We start from the raw sequence: 18,221 nt of genomic DNA on the forward strand, positions 1-18,221 counted from the left end.
AAAGGGATATAAATCATTGTATATTATAAAGATACATGCATGTGTACATTCCAGCACTATTCACAATAGCAAAGACATGGAATCAACCCAAATGCCCATCAATGATAGACTGGATAAAGAAAATGTGGTACATATACACCATGGAATACTATGTAGCCATAAAAAGGAGTGAGATCATGTTCTTTACAGGGACATAGATGGAGCTGGAAGACATCATCCTTAGTAAACTAATGCAGGAACAGAAAACAAGATACCACATCCTCTCACTTATAAGTGGGAGCTGAGCAATGAGAACGCATGGACGCAGGGAGGGGAACAACACACACTGGGGTTTGTCGGCAGGGGGTAGGGGGAGGGAGAGCATCACGATAAATACCTAATGGATGCTGGGCTTAATATCTAGGTGATGGGTTGATAGGTGCAGCAAATCTCCATGGCACACGTTTACCTATGTAACAAAACTGCACATTCTGCACAGGTATCCCGGAACATAAAATAAAATTTAAAAAAGACATTAAAATGACCAACCAGACAAACACTTCAGTAGATTGAAGACAGGCTGTGCTAGTCTGTTGTATTGCTATAAAGAAAATCCTGGCCGGGCGCGGTGGCTCACGCCTGTAATCCCAGCACTTTGGGAGGCCGAGGCGGGCGGATCACGAGGTCAGGAGATTGAGACCATCCTGGCTAACACGGTGAAACCCCGTCTCTACTAAAAAATACAAAAAATTAACCAGGCGTGGTGCGGGGCGCCTGTAGTCCCAGCTACTCAGAGGCTGAGGCAGGAGAATGACAGGAACCCGGTAGGCGGAGCTTGCAGTGAGCCGAGATCGCACCACTGCACTCCAGCCTGGGCGACAGAGGGAGACTCCGTCTCAAAAAAAAAAAAAAAAAAAAAAAAAAAAAAAATCCTGAGGCTGGGTAATTTATAAAGAAAAAAGGTTTAATTGGCTTCAGTTCTGCAGGGTGTACAGGCATGGTACCAGCATCTGCTCAGCTCCTGGTGAGGTCTCAGAGCTTTTACCCACGGTTGAAGGTGAAGCAGGAATAGACACGTCATATGGCAACAGAGCAAGAGAGAGAAGTGTGGAGGTCCCAACCTCTTTTTTTTGTTTGTTTTTTGAGACGGAGTCCTGCTGTGTTGCCCAGGCTGGAGTGCAGTGGCGTGATCTTGACTCACCACAACCTCTGCCTCCTGGGTTCAAGTGATTCTCCTGCCTCAGCAGCCCGAGTAGCTAGGACTACAGACGCACACCACCATGCCGGTTAATTTTTGTATTTTTAGTAGAGACGAGGTTTCACCATGTTGGCCAGGCTGATCTCAACTCCTGACCTCCTGATCTGCCCATCTCGGCCTCCCAAAGTGCTGGGATTACAGGCATGAGCCACCATGCCCGGCCTCAAACTCTTTTAAACAAGCTGATCCCTCATCAACTGAGTGAAAACTCCTTTATCACTAAGGGGATGGTACTAAACCGTTCCTGAGGGATCAGCTTCCATGACCCAGTAACCTCCCACCAGGCTCCCACCTCAAACAGTGGGGATCACATTTAACATGAGATTTGGAGGGGACACACATCCAAACCATATCACAGACTCTGTAATTTACTGCAGCAAAGCTGTGGACCTTGAGAACTTCTGTCTCTGCAAACTGAATTATGTCCTTCTCTCAGTGATTTCTTACTTTATGGACTCAGGATGTTCCTTTCAGAGTTCTTTCAGTGGCACTCCTAGAGTTTTTTGTTTGTTTGTTTGTTTTTAAACAGTTTATTTTCAGTCTATGGAGGTTGTCAGCTTTAAATGAGCAAGAAGGAGAGGGTAAAAATGGCCGGAAAAAAATAATTGGGAAGAGTATTGGGTCACAGGCGGAACAGAGTGCTGATCTCCCGCTTGGTGGCAGGCGATGGCCCAGTGTCATTCAAAGGCATTCTTTTGAAGGAGTCATTCTTTTGTTGACCCTGGCAGAGACCAAACACTTTCCTGAAATAATCTTTCTTTCTTGTGGCTCTAGCCAGTTACTGTTTCAATGTGAAAGTAAAAGCTTGAACTGGAGAGGTGAGGAACAATGGGGGGAAAATAATGGAGGCCCCTAAAGAGAATCAGCAAGTCCTTGCCCAAATAGAAATAAATTTCCTACTGTTTTTCTCTGCCTTTCAGGCAACCTTCACTGTATTTTCATCACTGTGCTTCCCGAGGGGGCTTGTTGTTTTGTTAGAAGTCACTTGATAGACACACAGCAAAGGCTATTTGCATTTGGAGGTCCCTAAATGATTCTTTGGTTTGCTAAAGATAGACCCATGTCTGTCATTCACATCTGTAGTTTTAGTTTGTAAAGGTCTCAATTTAAACAGGGAATTCTTTTGCTTAAGTGATTTCCCTAGATTCTGATTTGAGAATTAAGTTACTTCAAGAAATAGATGAGGTTCATGATCTTGGAGACCTGGATTCAAGTCTCAACCTTAGCTACATTTATAAAATGGTCTGATTACACTTTATTTTATTGACAATTTTAAATTAATTTTAAACATTAAATTAAACATTTTTACTTTATAAAACTTACCAAGTAGTGTTTAATCTTAATGACATTATACAGTTTGTCCACTTGGTGGCATCCAAATATTGAGGCACCATTTGCTTTAAACCTGTAATTCGCCTTTTAACACTTCAGGGCTTTAGACAATTATGTATTACTATTTTAAATTATAATCATGAAGACCATGTAGAAAAATGTAAAATTGTGATATAAAAATGTTTAGAATATAAATGTACATGTATTTGCAATTATGTAGTATATAGTCATGTATAGAGTAATGATCATCATGATCTAGAGTATGTATGGACACAGATACAAATGGAAAGGAAATAAGCAAAAATGAAAATGTTAGTTTTTCTCCAAAATTTCTTAAGTGATTTTTGCTTTTGTTTTGTTTTATTCCCTGGCTTAGGATAAGTTAGTTTTCTCAAACATTTCTAAATTGTTTTTGGTTTTGTTGTTATTTTTTCTAGCTTTATTGAGGTGTAATTTCTACAAATAAAATTCATGCATTTTAAGGGGAGAGTTTGGTGAATTTTGGTAATTGTTTACAGTTATGTAACCATTGCCACAATCAAAATATAGTTCTATCACCCTCAAAAGTATTCTCATACCCCTTTCCCATAAATCCTTTTTTCTTCCCCTTGGCCACAGGCAACCAGTGACCTACTTTCTGTTGTAGTTTTACAGTTTTTTTAGAATTTCATATGGATGAAATCATGCAGTAGTATATAGTCTTCTGTGGCTGGCTTTATTTTGCATAATGTTTTTGAGAGCCATTCCTATTATTGCATGCATTAATATTTTCTTCCTTTTAATTGACTTGTGTTCCACAGTGTGGGTAAACCACAATTTGTTTATCCATTATCAGTTGATGGACATTTAGGTTGTTTCCACTTTGGTCCTACACAAGTCTTTGTAGACATAGTTTTTCCTTTTTCTTGGGTGAATACCTGAGAATAGTGTTGCTGGGTTGTAAAGTAAGTGTACGCTTAACTCTTAAATGCTTTTTAAAATTTATTAACAAAAAAAAGTGATTTAAAAGACACTAATTTTTGCCAAATAGATCAGAACAGATGGAAAAAATACAGTGAGATTGAGTTTAAATAAGCTCTCATTAGAATGCTTGTAATACATCCTATCTAGAAGGCAATTGGACAAATCACATATAGAGGCTTAAAATTACTCATACCTTTTGACTTAGTTTTTCTATTCTTAGGAATTTACCATAGAGAAATAATCACATAAATACACAAAGATTTGTATATAGTAATGCTCACTAAAGCTTTTCGATTATCATAAAATATTGGAAAGTCAAATATTTAGTTTTGGGAAATTAATTATGTAAAAACGATAATTTCAATGAACTAACTTCATTGAGCTATTGCAACTTCCATTTTTAAAGAAAGTTGAAGAACTTGGAAAATTGCTTACATATAGTATTAAGAAGAAAACAGCCAGATAGAAAATTTTACAAGTGTGTGCGTGTGTTCTTATACATATTTGCGTAAAGAAAAAACTATAAGGCGATGTAACAAATTTTCAGTAGTGGTTGTACTTGGGTAGTAGGTAATCTAGACTCTTGACTTGAAAAAAAATGATCTTTTCCTAATATCTGAATCATTAAATTTACGCCCCCCCCCCGCCCCCAAAAAAAGGGATGCCTTTGGGAGGCCAGTGTGGAAAGGATGCATTCTGTTAGAGAAAGGGGCTTGGGACTCGAGGTCAGGAGGGACAGAGCTCTCAGCCTTAGCTACATGGACCTTAACAAATCACCTTTGGGGCTTTATTTTATGTATTGGTAAAAGAAAGGGTTCAACAAAATTAGTTGGTTTCAAATCATGTTCTGAGACCTCACAGGCTACAGTGGTTGGGTGCCTAGTTATTTGTCCTTGCCACAACTCAAGCAAGGTTTTGGGGTGTAATGTCTGTTTTGGGGTTTAGTGATTAGAATCCTACGGAAACCCTAGGACTCTTACTGTTTTTCCTTTTTTAAATGAGTTCCACTGTTTGAAATCCTATGATTTCTTGGTGCTGCTTTGTAATAGACAAACGCTAGAGATCAAGGTAGAGAAAAGGACAGATCAACCAAGGATTAACTCAGAATCTTATCTACATTTGCCATTTATTCTCTTACCAACTTTGTAGTTTAATGAGGCCTATTTATTTTGCCTTTCATTTTCATTTGAGGCCTTGTGCCTATCTTTTCTTTTTGTGCTTCCCCACTTTCCTCTTTTTTCTCTTTATTTTTCTTTTTCCTTTTTTTTTTTTTTGGAGACGGGGTTTCACTCTTGTTGCTCAGGCTGGAGTGCAATGACATGACCTCGGCTCACTGCAACCTCCGCCTCTCGGGTTCAAGCGATTCTCCTGCCTCGACCTCTGGAGTAGCTGGGATTACAGGCATGTGCCACCACACCCAGCTAATTTTTATAATTTTAGTAGAGTCGGGGTTTCACCACGTTGGCCAGGCTGGTCTCAAACTCCTGACCTCAGGTGATCCACCGCCTCTGCCTCCCAAAGTGCTGGGATTACAGCTGTAAGCCACCACACCCAGCCTCTTTGTTTTAAATATAGTTGTTAGTGTGTGGTCATTTAGCAGAACAAAATTGATGGATTAACTTGAAGGACACAAGTTAATTCAATATGTTAAAAAAATTCAATATGTTAATTATAGTCTGTTAAAATTCAATATGTTAAAATTCAATATGTTAATTACATTAAATATATATGCATTTATTAGAAATCTGTAGTTATGGAAAGCTAGAGCAATTGTCTTGATCTAGAGCCATGGTCCTCAAACCTCACTGTGCATCAAAATTGCTTTTTGGTGGTCTTATTAAAACATAGATAGGGCCCCACTCATTACTTTCTGATTCATTTAATCTGGGGTGGGTCCCAAGAATTTGTATCTCTAACAAACATGCTTAGGTGATGTTGATGCTGTGTTCTGGGGACCACACTTTGAGAACCATTGATATACAGAGAACAAGGGTAAGAAAGGAGATAATTTTTGCTAGTTTTGATTTTTTTACACCTGACATGCAAACACTACCTATAGTCTTTCTTTTGAGACAGAGTCTTGCTTCTTCGCCCAGGCTGGAGTACAATGGTGCAATCTCGGCTTACTGCAACCTCCGCCTTCCGGGTTCAAGCAGTTCTCCTGTCTCAGCCTCCCAAGTAACTAGGATTACAGGCACATGCCAGCACGCCCAGCTAATTTTTGTATTTTTAGTAGAGACAGGGTTTCACCATGTTGGCCAGGCTGGTCTCGAACTCCTGACCCCAAGTGATCCACCTGCCTCTGCCTCCTAAAGTGCTGGGATTACAGGTGTGAGCTACCGCACCTGGCTGCTATAGTCTTAAAGATATTTTTGTAAATCAGTTATGAAAGGCATGGTTAAAATACATACACATATGGTTGCACAACCTTGTGAATATTCTGAAAAACACTGAACTATACACTTTAAAGTGGGGACTTTTGTGTTATGCAAAGTCTGTCTCTGTTTTAAAAATACATGTAAAATTTTTGTGTTCCCTTTTCCCATTTGTAACAATATTCCAATTATTCAACCTATTCTCACTCCCACTGCTCAAATGTTTGCTTTAAAAAAAAAAAAAGAAGAAGAAGAAGATGAAGAACGTTTATTTAGTTTCTACTTCTTATACAAAAGGAGGGAGAAAAGGGAATTTTCAGTGGTCAGTGTCCCAATCAGCACTTTTGGAACCAATTGTAAGTGGGAAGGGAGTGTACAAGGTTAACATACCTAAAACGCAATTTGGGACTTAGCTGCACATTCCTCTACAAACTTAACACAGTATCCTGGTGAGTTGAGTGTGGAAGTTCATTGGCTTTATGCATTTTAATGTTCGTATTCTATGAAGCCTCCCAGACTACTGCAGTGCAATGCATTCAGTAGTGCAATGCAGAATTACTTGGCCAAACCAGATTGCTTTGACTAAACCAGGGAGGGGAGGATCCTGTAAAATGCTATATATTTGCACACGCCTGTGGCTAGCAGCCTGCCTGTTTCTGAACTCAGAACTCCTGTTCTCATGTGCATGTTTCTGGCATGACACTGAATGTGTGTGCTGTTATTCAAAAACCAAGAGACTACAGGCTCTCTCTTTCTCAACCTTCCCCAGCTGGAATGGGCACAGGGAATTATCTAACTGAGAGTCTCAGCTCTGGAACCTAATGCTCCGTTTTTGTCTCTGTAATGAACCCTGGTCCTGTTCCTGTGGCTGTGCTGGGCTGTGTTAGCCACTTTTAACAATTCTAATTCTGCCTAAAGACCTTGATCTATTTGTCCTTTTGGAGTTGTGGCTTTTAAAAAACCTTAGTGGTTTTATTTGTCTTTCTCTTCATTTTATCTTCTTCACTTTGTAATTTATTTTTGCTCTCTGTGAACATTTATATGAACATGTTTCAAAAGAGCAGAGTGACCTGTCTTACATAGGAGGCCTACGCACATGTCTAAATTGAGCTTCCTTTTTACTTGCTAGACAAGTTCTGTGGGTCACCTTCTTGAAGCCTGTTAGGGTACAGTTATTCTGTCTGTCCTTTGCAAAGCTTTTATGATGGACACAGCTTTCTGTTTATCAGGGTTAGAGAGAGAGAGAGAGACAGATTCCTTTATGTCTGTGTTCACGATTTCCGTGAACCCCTTGTTGAGTCTCTCTTTAGCCTAGGCAGAAAAAATCTTTTCTTGCCATTACAGCAGAAGAAGGGAAAATAATCACCTCCTTTTCTTCCTTCAGAAACATGACTCACTTATCTTTTTTATCAAAAATGTCGTAGAATACCTCATAGAACTAAGACAAAATGTGAGTGGGTCAAGGAAAGAATTCAATTAATAGTGTATTTGAATCACTGATTAGTTCCTTTCCTCCCCATTTCCCTGGGCAGCTAAGGCTGATGCTAACATGCTGACACTTCCCTCTCTTATTGTGTAGGTACTGCTGAGTGACTTGAAAACTACCAAGTATACAAGAAATGCACTTTGAAAACAGCTGTACTTACAGACCCAAAGGGGAAATTCTGAATATCTTATAACCGAAGTTGTAAGATAACAGCCTCCTTAGTTATAGCTGTAGCAAGAAAGAGATAGGAAATTGAGCAGGGAAAACCCATCTATAATTATGCCCGGATCCAAAATTTTCCAGTGGATATGCTTAGTTTGGCCCTAGGGCTGGTCTAGACAAGTGCCTTGGATAGCTCCCAAAATGCCCATATGCAGTCTGCAAGGTTTTCAGTGTCCCCGGGATAATAGGATTATGCTGATCAGAAATAATTACTGCACACCATTAAGCAGGCTTTCTTTTCATTTCAGTGTTGTTCTCTCCTCTCTTTTTTCCCCCTTCTTTTCTTCTCAATCTCTGGCCTAAAACGAAATTGCCAGGAACTGCAGCTGTCCCTGATTCAGTGGTGGAAAACACTCTCTGCTCTTGGAGCTCCCAGAGACTATACCTTAAAATCAACTTCTGGACTTTTCAAGAATAGTCTTACTATGCCCCATCTTTAAATATTCTTTTCTTTTCTTTTCTCTCTCTCTTTTTTTTTTTTTTTTGAGACAGAGTCTCACTGTGCCACCCAGGCTGGAGTGCAGCGGCATGATCTTGGCTCACTGCAACCTCTGCCGCCTAGATTCAAGCGATTCTCCTGCCGAGTAGCTGAGACTACAGGCACCTGCCACTGCGCCTGGCTAATTTTTGTATTTTTAATAGAGACGGGGTTTCACTATCTTGGTTGAGCTGGTCTTGAACTCCTGACCTTGTGATCCACCCGCCTCGGCCTCCCAAAGTGCTGGGATTACAGGCGTGAGCCACCGCGCCTGGCAAAGATTCTTAACTGAATCGATGGTGAGGCCTGGGCATGACTACGCTTAAAAAATTCAACAGTTAATTTTGAGGTATGATGTGGGCATCTGAACTTCTTAAACTCTTCAAATAAATCTGATGTGTGCTATGATGTTGAGAAGCACCCCCAGGAATGCTGGGAACAGAGGTAGTATCACAAGACAGAGATCCAGTTCTAAGATATCCCAACGCTGTCTATGCCCTGTTACATGGCATAGATTGCACCAGCCACCCAGGCTGCCTTCCACTTGCACCTCCATGCTCTTGTTCTCTCCTTCCTCTCCCCATCGTCCGTTCTTGCCTTCCTTTTAGGTCACTGGCAAATTAAATCATCTGTAGACCCTGGGGGAGTTCCCCATTCTTCCCTGCTGAGTTTGCTTTCCCATAAATTGAGGATTGGGCAACTCTTTGGGTAATCGAACAAGTAATTGGTGGGCCTATTGGATACAGTTCATGTTTTTTCAAAGTAGTAGGATGAGAGGGACCACATGCCTTTAACCACTGTCTTCTTTCCATTCCTGAATCCTATTCTTTAACACCATATGAGAAATCATTAATTTAGAAACTCATTCTTTCTAATACTACTTACTAATCAAGCATTAAGAAAATATTCCTGTCTCTTTGACTAAAAAAGGAGGTTGAGATTATACAATATATCTGTATTACCATGTGCACATTATTACATCCAAACCTTATGTTCCCTTGAACACGCCTAACACACCCAATGCCAGATGGGCTCAATGCCAGATGGGCTCATGTTCATATGTCTTTTTATGGTGAAATTGCTCTGGTATAAGCCCTGATAGGCTTTCTGTCTAAATAACTAACATGTACATTTTTGATAAAATGGTTTTATTTTTTAAGAGATGCCAGTACATTATAGAAAACAACTTCTGGTATAGCTGAAGTTTTGGTAACTGTAAGTTGTTATGAATTTATTTTATGAAAACTTTGGAATCATTCCGTAAAGTTATTTTTTTTAACAGTACCATAAGGATTCTTATTAAAATTTCATATGTAATACATATGGAAAATATTTATATTTTTATGCTCTTAAATATTTATATCCAGGAGCATGGGGCTTTTCTGTTTTTATTAAGGTCTTATTTTATGTTCTTCAATAAAATGGTATCGTTATCTTCTGAAAGGTCTTATACCTTTCTTGATAAATTCATTTTTAGATATACTTTAACAGCTTTAATGAGGCATGATTTGCCTCATAGATTGTGCGGCTATCCCCATAAATCAATTTTAAGACTTGTCCACTCCCACAAAAAGTTTCTTCATGCCCATTACCACTAACTTCTACTCACATTCCCAGCCCTAGGCAACCACTGATCTTTCTGTCTCTATAGATTTGCATTTTTTGGACACTGGATCTAAATGGCATCATACCATGTGTAATGTTTTGCGTCTGGCTTCTTTTGGTTAGCATAATGTTTCTGAGGCTCATCTGTATCTGTACTGTAGCATGTGTCAACAGTTTGATCCTTTTTATTGCTGAATAATATTCTATTGGATGGCTCTATCCCATTTTCTTTATTCATTCAATAGTTGATGGATGTTTGAATTGTTTCCAGATTTTGCTGTTATAAATAATGCTGCCATGAATATTTGTAGACAGGTTTTCTTTATGGCAAATGCTTTCATTTCTCTTGTGTAGATTCCTGGGAGTGAAATTGCTGGGTTGAACAATAAGTTTATGTTTATCTTTTTAAGAAACAACTGAACTGTTTTCCAAAGCGATGTGCTGTTTTATACTCTCAGAAGCAATGTATGAGGCTTCCAGTTTCTCTACATCATCACCAACATTCAGTAGTGATGTCTTTTTATTATAGTCATTCTAGTAAGTCTAACTGCATAACAAATGACCTCAAAACTTAGTGGCTTAAAATCAAACATTTATTCCACAATTTCTCTGGGTCCAGAATCCAAGTGTCCTAGGTCTTCTGGCTTTCAGATTTCAAACGAAGCTACAATCAAGGTGTTGGCTGTGGCTGTCGTCATCTCGGGCTGATTGAGAGTCGGGGAGAATCTGCTTTCAAACTCACTCAAGCGGTAGGATCCAGTTCCGTATGGGCTGTTGTACGGAGGGCCTCAGTTCCTCACTGACTGTGGGCTAAAAGCCTCCCTCAGTTCTTTGCCATGTGGGCTTCGCCATAGGGTGGCTCACAACAGGGCAGCTGGCTTCCATCAGAGTGACCAATTTGAGAGGGCAAGAAGGTATGAGCAAGACTGAAGCCAGAGTCTTTTTGTAACCTAGTCTAGAAATGACAGCCCATTACTTAGAGGCTGTCTACCACATTTGTTGTGGTTTTAATTTGCATTTCCTTAATGACTAATGACGTCGAGCATCTTTTCGTGTGCATATTAACCATTCACATATGCTCCTTGATGAAATATCTGCTCAAGTTTTTGCCCATTTAAGAAATTACATTGTTTACCTAATTATTGAGTCATAAGAGTTCGTTACATATTCTGGAAACAAGTTCTTTATTTGATATTCGATGTGCCAAATTGTATTTTCTATCGCAGTGATAACAAATTACCACAAGCTTAGCAGTTTAAATCATCTGAAATTATTTTCTTCCAGTTTGGTAGCCTAGAAGTATTCTAGAGGTCTCCCTGGGCTAAAATCCAGGTGTCTGCTGGTGCACTCTTTTCTGGAGGCTCTAGGGGAGAAACTGTTTCCTGCTCATTTGGGTTGTCGGCAGAACTCAGCACTTTGCATTGTAGGATCAGTGTCCCCATGTTCTTGCTTGCAAACTTGCGATCTTGTAAACCAAAGGTCAATCCCAGCTTCTAGAGAATACTGCATTCTTTAGTTCTTGCTCTCCTTTCCTCATATTCAAAGCTACATCAGTGCTAACAGGTCAAGTCCTTTGCATGTTGCATTTCTCTAACCCTTCTTCCTTGTTGAATCCCCCTCACCACAGTCAGGAAAGATTCTCTGCTTTTAATGACTCATATGATTAGATGGCACTCACTCAGATAATACAGGGTAATATCCCCCATCTCAAGGTCTGATTTTTTTTTTTTTTTTTTTTTTGGAGATGGGGTCTCACTCTGTCACCCAGACTGCAGTGCAGTGACGCAACCTTGGCTCACTCACTGCCACCTGTCAGGCTCAAACAATTCTCCCATTTCAGCCTCCAGAGTAGCTGGACCACAGGGGTGTGCCACCATGCCCAGCTAATTTTTTGTATTTTTGGTAGAGACAGAGTTTCACCACATTGCCCAGGTTGGTCTCGACCTCCTGAGCTCTTGGCCTCCCAGAGTACTGGAATTACAGGCGTGGGCTACTGCGCCCAGCCAAGGTCTTTAATCTTAATCTCACCGATACATCCCTTTACCATGTGAGGTAATACATTCACCGATTCTGGGAATTAAGACATGAACATTTGTGGGGGTGTTACTCTGACTACCACACAAATATTTTCTCCTAGTTTATGGCTTATCATGTCTTTCTTTTTTTTTCTTCTTTTTTTTTAGAGACGGAGTCTCACTGTGTCACCCAGGCTGGAGTGCAATGGTGTGATCTTAGCTCACTACAGCCTCCGCCCCACCAGATTCTAACAATTCTCCTGCCTCAGGCTCCCGAGTAGCTGGGATTACAGGCGCACATCAACATGTCTGGCTAATTTTTTGTGTTTTAGTAGAGAGAGTGTTTCACCGTGTTGCCCAGGCTAGTCTCAAACTCCTGAGCTCAGGCAATCCACCCACCTTGGTCTCCCAAAGTGCTAGGATTACAGGCGTGAGCCACTGCACCCAGCTGTCATTTCATTTTCTGATTGATATCCTTTGAAGAACAAAAGTCTTCAATTTTTACGAAGTCTGATTTCTTGTTTCTTTTATATGTCATGCTTTTGGTGTTATATCTAAGACTACTTTGCCTAACCCCAAGGTCCTGAAAAATTTTTTGTGTTTTCTTCTAGGAATTTTTATAGTATTAGTTCTTCAATTTAGATTTGTGATCCATTTTCAGTTGCTTTTTATATATGGTGCTAGGTAAGGACCTAAGTTTTGTTTTTTTGTTTGATTGTTCTTGGCGTGTGGATATCCAATTATCCCACCACCATTTGTTGAAAGACGCTCCTTTCTAGGATTTTTTTCTGAACGATTATGATCTAAAGTGTGTTGTTGCTTTAGGGTAACAGTATGCTTATGTATGTCTGTTACCATGTCACTGTGCTCCTATGCTGAGTGCCCTTAGGGGACTAGGATCTTTCCAATAAACCACGTTTGAGATAGTATGAGTCAGCGTGCAGTGTAGCCCACACTTGAGAGTGTGGATGTATATGCACAGTCACTTTGCTCTGGGTGGAAGTAGTTTATTGTTGACTTACTTTCTCTGTGCTTGTTCCTACAGCCCCCCTTTTCATATGTTGCTCAATCTCCCTATCCCTTCTTGGTACTTACACATCTCAGACCCTTGAGCCAAACCCTTGCCAATAACAGTATTTTGGTTCTCAGTTCTGCTCCCTCTGGTCGTGGAGCCTTTGAATAAAAATGCACACAGCTATTCAGTGGGGTTTAGCTGGAAAAGGTGACCTTCCAACTTCACGTCAACTTCTGGCTCCTCAAACAGCAGGTTGGCAGTAAGGCAGGGAAGTTGTTTTCCCATTTCTCAATGAGCAGATTGTGAATATTTCCATATAGATTTTCTGTTATTAATGTTCCTCTGATTCTTTGTTTTAAGATAAACATTCTGAATGTGAATAAAAAAAAAAAGAGAGAGACTCTCCTTTCTTCCCTTGAATTGTTTGGGCACCTGTATTGAAAATCATTGGCTATAATTGTAAGAATTCATTTGTGAACTCTCAATTCTCCTCCATTGATATGTATGCCTATCCTTGCATCAATATCACACTGTCTCCTTTTCTGGTTTTTGTTACTATTAGGAATGGAGTCAAGGTTATTTTGAATCTAAAATATTCACTCAACAATAGACACTAGGGACTCTACTACGGGGAAGGGAGGGAGGGCAGCAAAGGTTGAAAAACCAACTTTTGGGTAGTATGCTCACTACTGGGGTGACGAGATTATTCATATCCCAAGCCTCAGCATTGTGTGATATACCCATGTAAAAAACCTACATATGTATGCCCTCAATCTAAAATAAAAGCTGAAATTATTTTTTAAAATTAATAAATAAAATATTAGAACTGTTTTCCTTGGACAGATTAATATTTAATCTATTATAATTAATATTTAATCTATTGATTAAATTGATTGATTAATTAAATTAATACTTAATCTATTATAAAATGGTCTTGGTCTTAGATTAAAAAGAAAATACAACTTTTATGCCTAAACTAGGTAATCTAAAATTGCTTTGAATCTACTAAATTCTATCTTATAAGACTATGTCGTAAAAATATCAGAGATGTTAGTGTACATAGGTTTAGTGTACATGAAATATCTTAATGAATAGCCTTTAGTTTATGCTTTGAATTTGAACAGGTTAATGTTATTATTATATTTTCATATTTCCTTTGTACAAGTACCATTTCCAAAGCTCTGATCATTCTTATTCCTTTCAGATCAACCGCTAGAATCCCGTAGACTCTGCAACAAGCCAATTCAGAGCTTGCCCAACATGGACACCATTTTTAGTGAGGCCCTCTTGAAGATGCAGAAGCAGCACCCTGGGTGTCTTGCTCAGGAGGCTTGTGTCCGTGCAGTCCAGGCTGCTGTGCAGTATCCCTATGAAGTGGGCATCAAGAAGGAGGAGGAGCTGTTTCTATATCTTTTTCAATCAGGGCAGGCTAGAGCCCTGCAATATGCTTTCTTTGCTGAAAGGAAAGCAAATAAGTGGTCAACTCCCTCTGGAGCATCGTGGAAAACAGCATCAGCACAGCCCGTCTCCTCAGTTGGTGTTGTTGGTAAGAGCATGGGGTAATGAATGGACTCCTCCAAATCCGCTCATGTAATGTGCTGCCATTTGCTGAGGGCCACCAGATGCTAGGTTTCATGTAAGACACATTACTTGTGTTAGCTAAGCTAATTCTCACACCGCCCCATGAGCTCTCTTCTTTAACCTAAGAGGCCTAGAGACGCCAGCCTTCTCAACAGTGAGCTAAACACGAGTAGGTTGAAAGTCGGACCCTAGGTCTGACTCAGACTAGGAATGTTTCATTCTTTTTTTCGTTGAGACAGTCTTGCTCTATCACCCAGGCAGGAGTGCAGTGGCGTGATCTCGGCTCACTGCAACCTCCACCTCCCGGGTTCAAGTGATTCTCTTTCCTCAGCCTCCTGAGTAGCTGTGACTACTGCCACCATGCCCAGCTAATTTTTGTATTTTTAGTAGAGACAGGGCTTCGCCATGTTGGTCAGGCTGGTCTCGAACTCCTGGCCTTAAGTGATCCACCTGCCTCAGTGTCCCAAAGTTCTGAGATTACAGGTGTGAGCCACCATTCCTGGCCTGGCATTTTTTATTCTGTGCTACCTCTTCCCTGTATGAATCTCTCATTCCTGGATTTCCTGATGATGATTTGTACCACATTTCAAGGTGTGGCCTGTCGCTCTCATAGCTAGGTATTTGTCATGAAGTCTCTGTCTTTCCGGCCCCTGAGCCATTCACTTCTCCTGTTCAAAACCACTATCCTCAAATCCATCTAAACCCTGAAACCATGGCTTCCCTACTTTTTTCCCTCTGGAATTTTCCCAAACAAAATATCTTCTTTCCTCAGAAGCTAGCTGCCTGATTGGCTTCTCTGGGCCACCTTCCTAAGCTTCACTTGCTCTTAGTCTCGGCTCAAGAATGGTCTTTGGTAGATTTTTAAATCCCTTGAGATGGCAAGTGAAACATTCTTTGCACCAGCTCAGGTACAATCTTCTGGGGAGAGGGTCCATAGTTTACTAAAGGCATCAACTTTCTTCCTTTCCTTTTTTTCTTACATTTAAGTTTTTTTAATCATAATTAAAGACATGCAAGAAAGTTATAATAGTACAAAAAATTATCATATACTTTTTATCCAGATCCTCCAAATGTTAACATTTTACTATATTTGTTTTATTTCCCTCTCTCTTTTCTGAACTCTAAGAATAAGTTACAGACTTATGTGTATTTCCTAAAACTAAATATTCTCTTACATGACCACAGTATAATTTATCTTAAAAAACATGGCAATTAATATAAAAAACTATTATTTAATCTATAGCCCTTTTTCTGATTTTTCTTTCTTTTTTCTTTTTTTTTTAAACCATCTTTATGATTTGTAAGTATACAGTTCAGTGGTAATAAATACATTTATATCCTTTTTTCCCCCTTCATCTCCCTTCCCCACCTCCCCTTCCTGGCTTTTGGCAACCAGCAATCTACTCTGTATCATTATGAGATCTACATTTTAAGCTCCCACATATGAGTGAGAACATATGATATTTGCCTTTTAGTGTAAAAGCATCAACTTTCTTAACCCTTGCCCAGCTCTTTAGCACAGTGGTCTCCAACCTTTTTGGCACCAGGGACCAGTTTCACGGAATACAATTTTTCCACGGACTCGGGGGTGATGGTTTTGGGATGAAACTGTTCCACCTCAGATCATCAGGCATTAAATTCTCAGAAGGAGCCGCAGCCTGGATCCCTCGCATGCACAACTTAGATCCCTTGCGTGCGCAACCCAGATCCCTCCCATGTGCAACCCAGATCCCTCGCATGCGCAGTTCACAATAGGGGTCGCACTCCTGTGAGAATCTAATACCACCACTGATCTGACAGGAAGCGGAGGTCAAGGCTAAAATGCTCCCTGGCCTGCTGCTTACCTCCTGCTCTGCTGACAGATCACAGACTGGTACTGGTCCACAGCCAGAGGTTGGGGACCCCTGCTCTAGCACCAACCCAACTTGGAGGCAAAGATCTCACTCCACATTTTCTCAGTCTGTTTGTTGTCTCAATTCAGCTTTGGTATCAAAGAATCTGTCTTTAATATAAATACGTTGTGTTCTTTTCAGCTCTGACTCTGTTGAGGTCTATCCTTGGTTCACTTGTGATTTTTTTTTTTTGAAATGGAGTTTCGTTCTGTCACCCAGGCTGGAGTGCAGTGGCGCAATCTCAGCTCACTGCAACCTCCACCTCCCGGGTGCCAGCAATTCTCGTGCTTCAGCCTCCCGGGTAGCTGGGATTACAAGTGCCGCGCCACCAAGCCTGGCTGATTTTTGTATTTTTAGTAGAGACAGGGTTTCACCATGTTGTCCAGGCTGGTCTTGAACCCCCGACCTCAGGTGATCCGCTCACCTTGGCCTTCTAAAGTGCTGGAATTACAGGCATGAGCCTTTGTGTCTGGCCTCACTTGTGATTTTTTAAGAAGATGGATAAGTATAGTGACAAAGAACTATGATTGTTCCTCTTTTTGTACTGTTAAATATTTCAGCAATGCCAATATTTATTTCTAGTTGTTGTGCACTTACCTCTTTCTTCTCCCTTCAATTCCTTCAAGCCAAGAATAATTAATGCAAATAATAGCAAGCTGGTAAGTGCATCAGTATTGTGTTTGTCAACCATTGTTTGAGAGAATTTCCCAATTTTGTTGTGAGCCTTTCTTTAAAAGCCTTCAGGTTTGTTTCTGGCATATAATGTTTAAAAGTTTGAAGTATTTTTTTAAAACGATATCCACATTATTTTGAAAAATATTGGAAAGGGTGTACTAAATATATAAAAGACACACAGATAGAAATAAAGTAAGAGGATCTGGACATTTCTGCCTTCTTCGTGTGTATTGCCACACTACCCTGCATTTCATCTTCGTGGTGCAGCTTTCTACTGCTCCCTCATGTCCTCTGAAAGACTCCATGACCCTTCTCTGCCTCCTGACTGAAACCCGGCTTACCCTGAGGCCCTGCCTCTGCTGCCCTCTCCAGAGAATGCTGCCACTTCTCCCACACTCCATGGGCCTCTGGGTCACTTCTCAGGCCATTGCACTTTATGGGACACTGTCCTTTGTGGTCCTGCCCTGTGGTCTTGTCATTCTATCCCTTTTCATTACTGTCATGGCTCCCCCTCCATTTGCTGAAAACTTTAGTTCCTGGCTCACAGGTACCCACTTTGGCCCAAACCCTGCTGCCATCCTGGTTGTCCTCATTGTCTCTATGGACAATCATTCCCTGCTTGTAGCATCTGAGTTTTTTGCCTCCTCAGACTCAGGGACATTCGCCTCACCTCACTTCCACATTCCACACTCATTGCTTCTCTACAGGTCTTGTCATTACCCTGAATATTTCTCCACTTCTAAAATCTGAAACCCCACTCTTCACCAATACCTCATATCTTTCCTTATATCTTTCTTAATGGGTTATTTCAACTACATCCATTACTTGATCAGCTCCCCTTATCTTTATTTTCTTCTTATTCAGCTTTAATTTTAGGAGTTATCATTTCAGCCACTCTCAGGCCAAAGTCTCCAAACTCTGTGATTCATTGCCCTTCCATTGTGCTCCCCACAAAATCCTCACCCTGATGATCCCAGTTGTTTGTTGTTTCCATGAGCCCAGGCCCAGGCTTCTCAGCCCCGCAGGAGATGCAGTTCCAATTGGTAACCCTGCAAGTTCACATTCTCACACCACACATGGGCTCCCAGGCCTGTCAGGACGGGGGAATGTAGTTGATAAGAAACTGCAAAACTAGCATTTAAAACATCCTTATTTGGTATTTACTTCTCTGAGTAGGTGAGGTTCCTGATCAAATTCACTTCCATGGCAGTCAAATGCAGTAATTTGGCAGGGGAGCAGGACTCCTTGTCCCTGTCTATATGCATCTGTGAGGCAAAATTAGAGAACTATATGAAGCTTGAAACTAATAGCTAGGAGCTAGGTTCAAAACTAGCAGAGTTTTGAA

The 18,221-nt window shown here is 40.5% G+C and overlaps 1 protein-coding gene across 1 annotated transcript in view; it reads left to right on the top strand.

Moving 5' to 3' along the window:
- Positions 1-18,221, top strand: part of EHHADH (enoyl-CoA hydratase and 3-hydroxyacyl CoA dehydrogenase) — a 63,695-nt gene that overhangs the window by 35,578 nt on the left and 9,896 nt on the right. The window contains exon 6 of the mRNA XM_007971862.3: positions 13,933-14,274. Within this exon, the coding sequence (XP_007970053.1) occupies positions 13,933-14,274 (342 nt within the window). The remainder of the gene's footprint in view (positions 1-13,932; positions 14,275-18,221) is intronic.

The sequence above is a fragment of the Chlorocebus sabaeus genome, chromosome 15 (genome assembly GCF_047675955.1).
Source record: "Chlorocebus sabaeus isolate Y175 chromosome 15, mChlSab1.0.hap1, whole genome shotgun sequence".
In the NCBI taxonomy this organism is placed as follows: domain Eukaryota; kingdom Metazoa; phylum Chordata; class Mammalia; order Primates; family Cercopithecidae; genus Chlorocebus; species Chlorocebus sabaeus.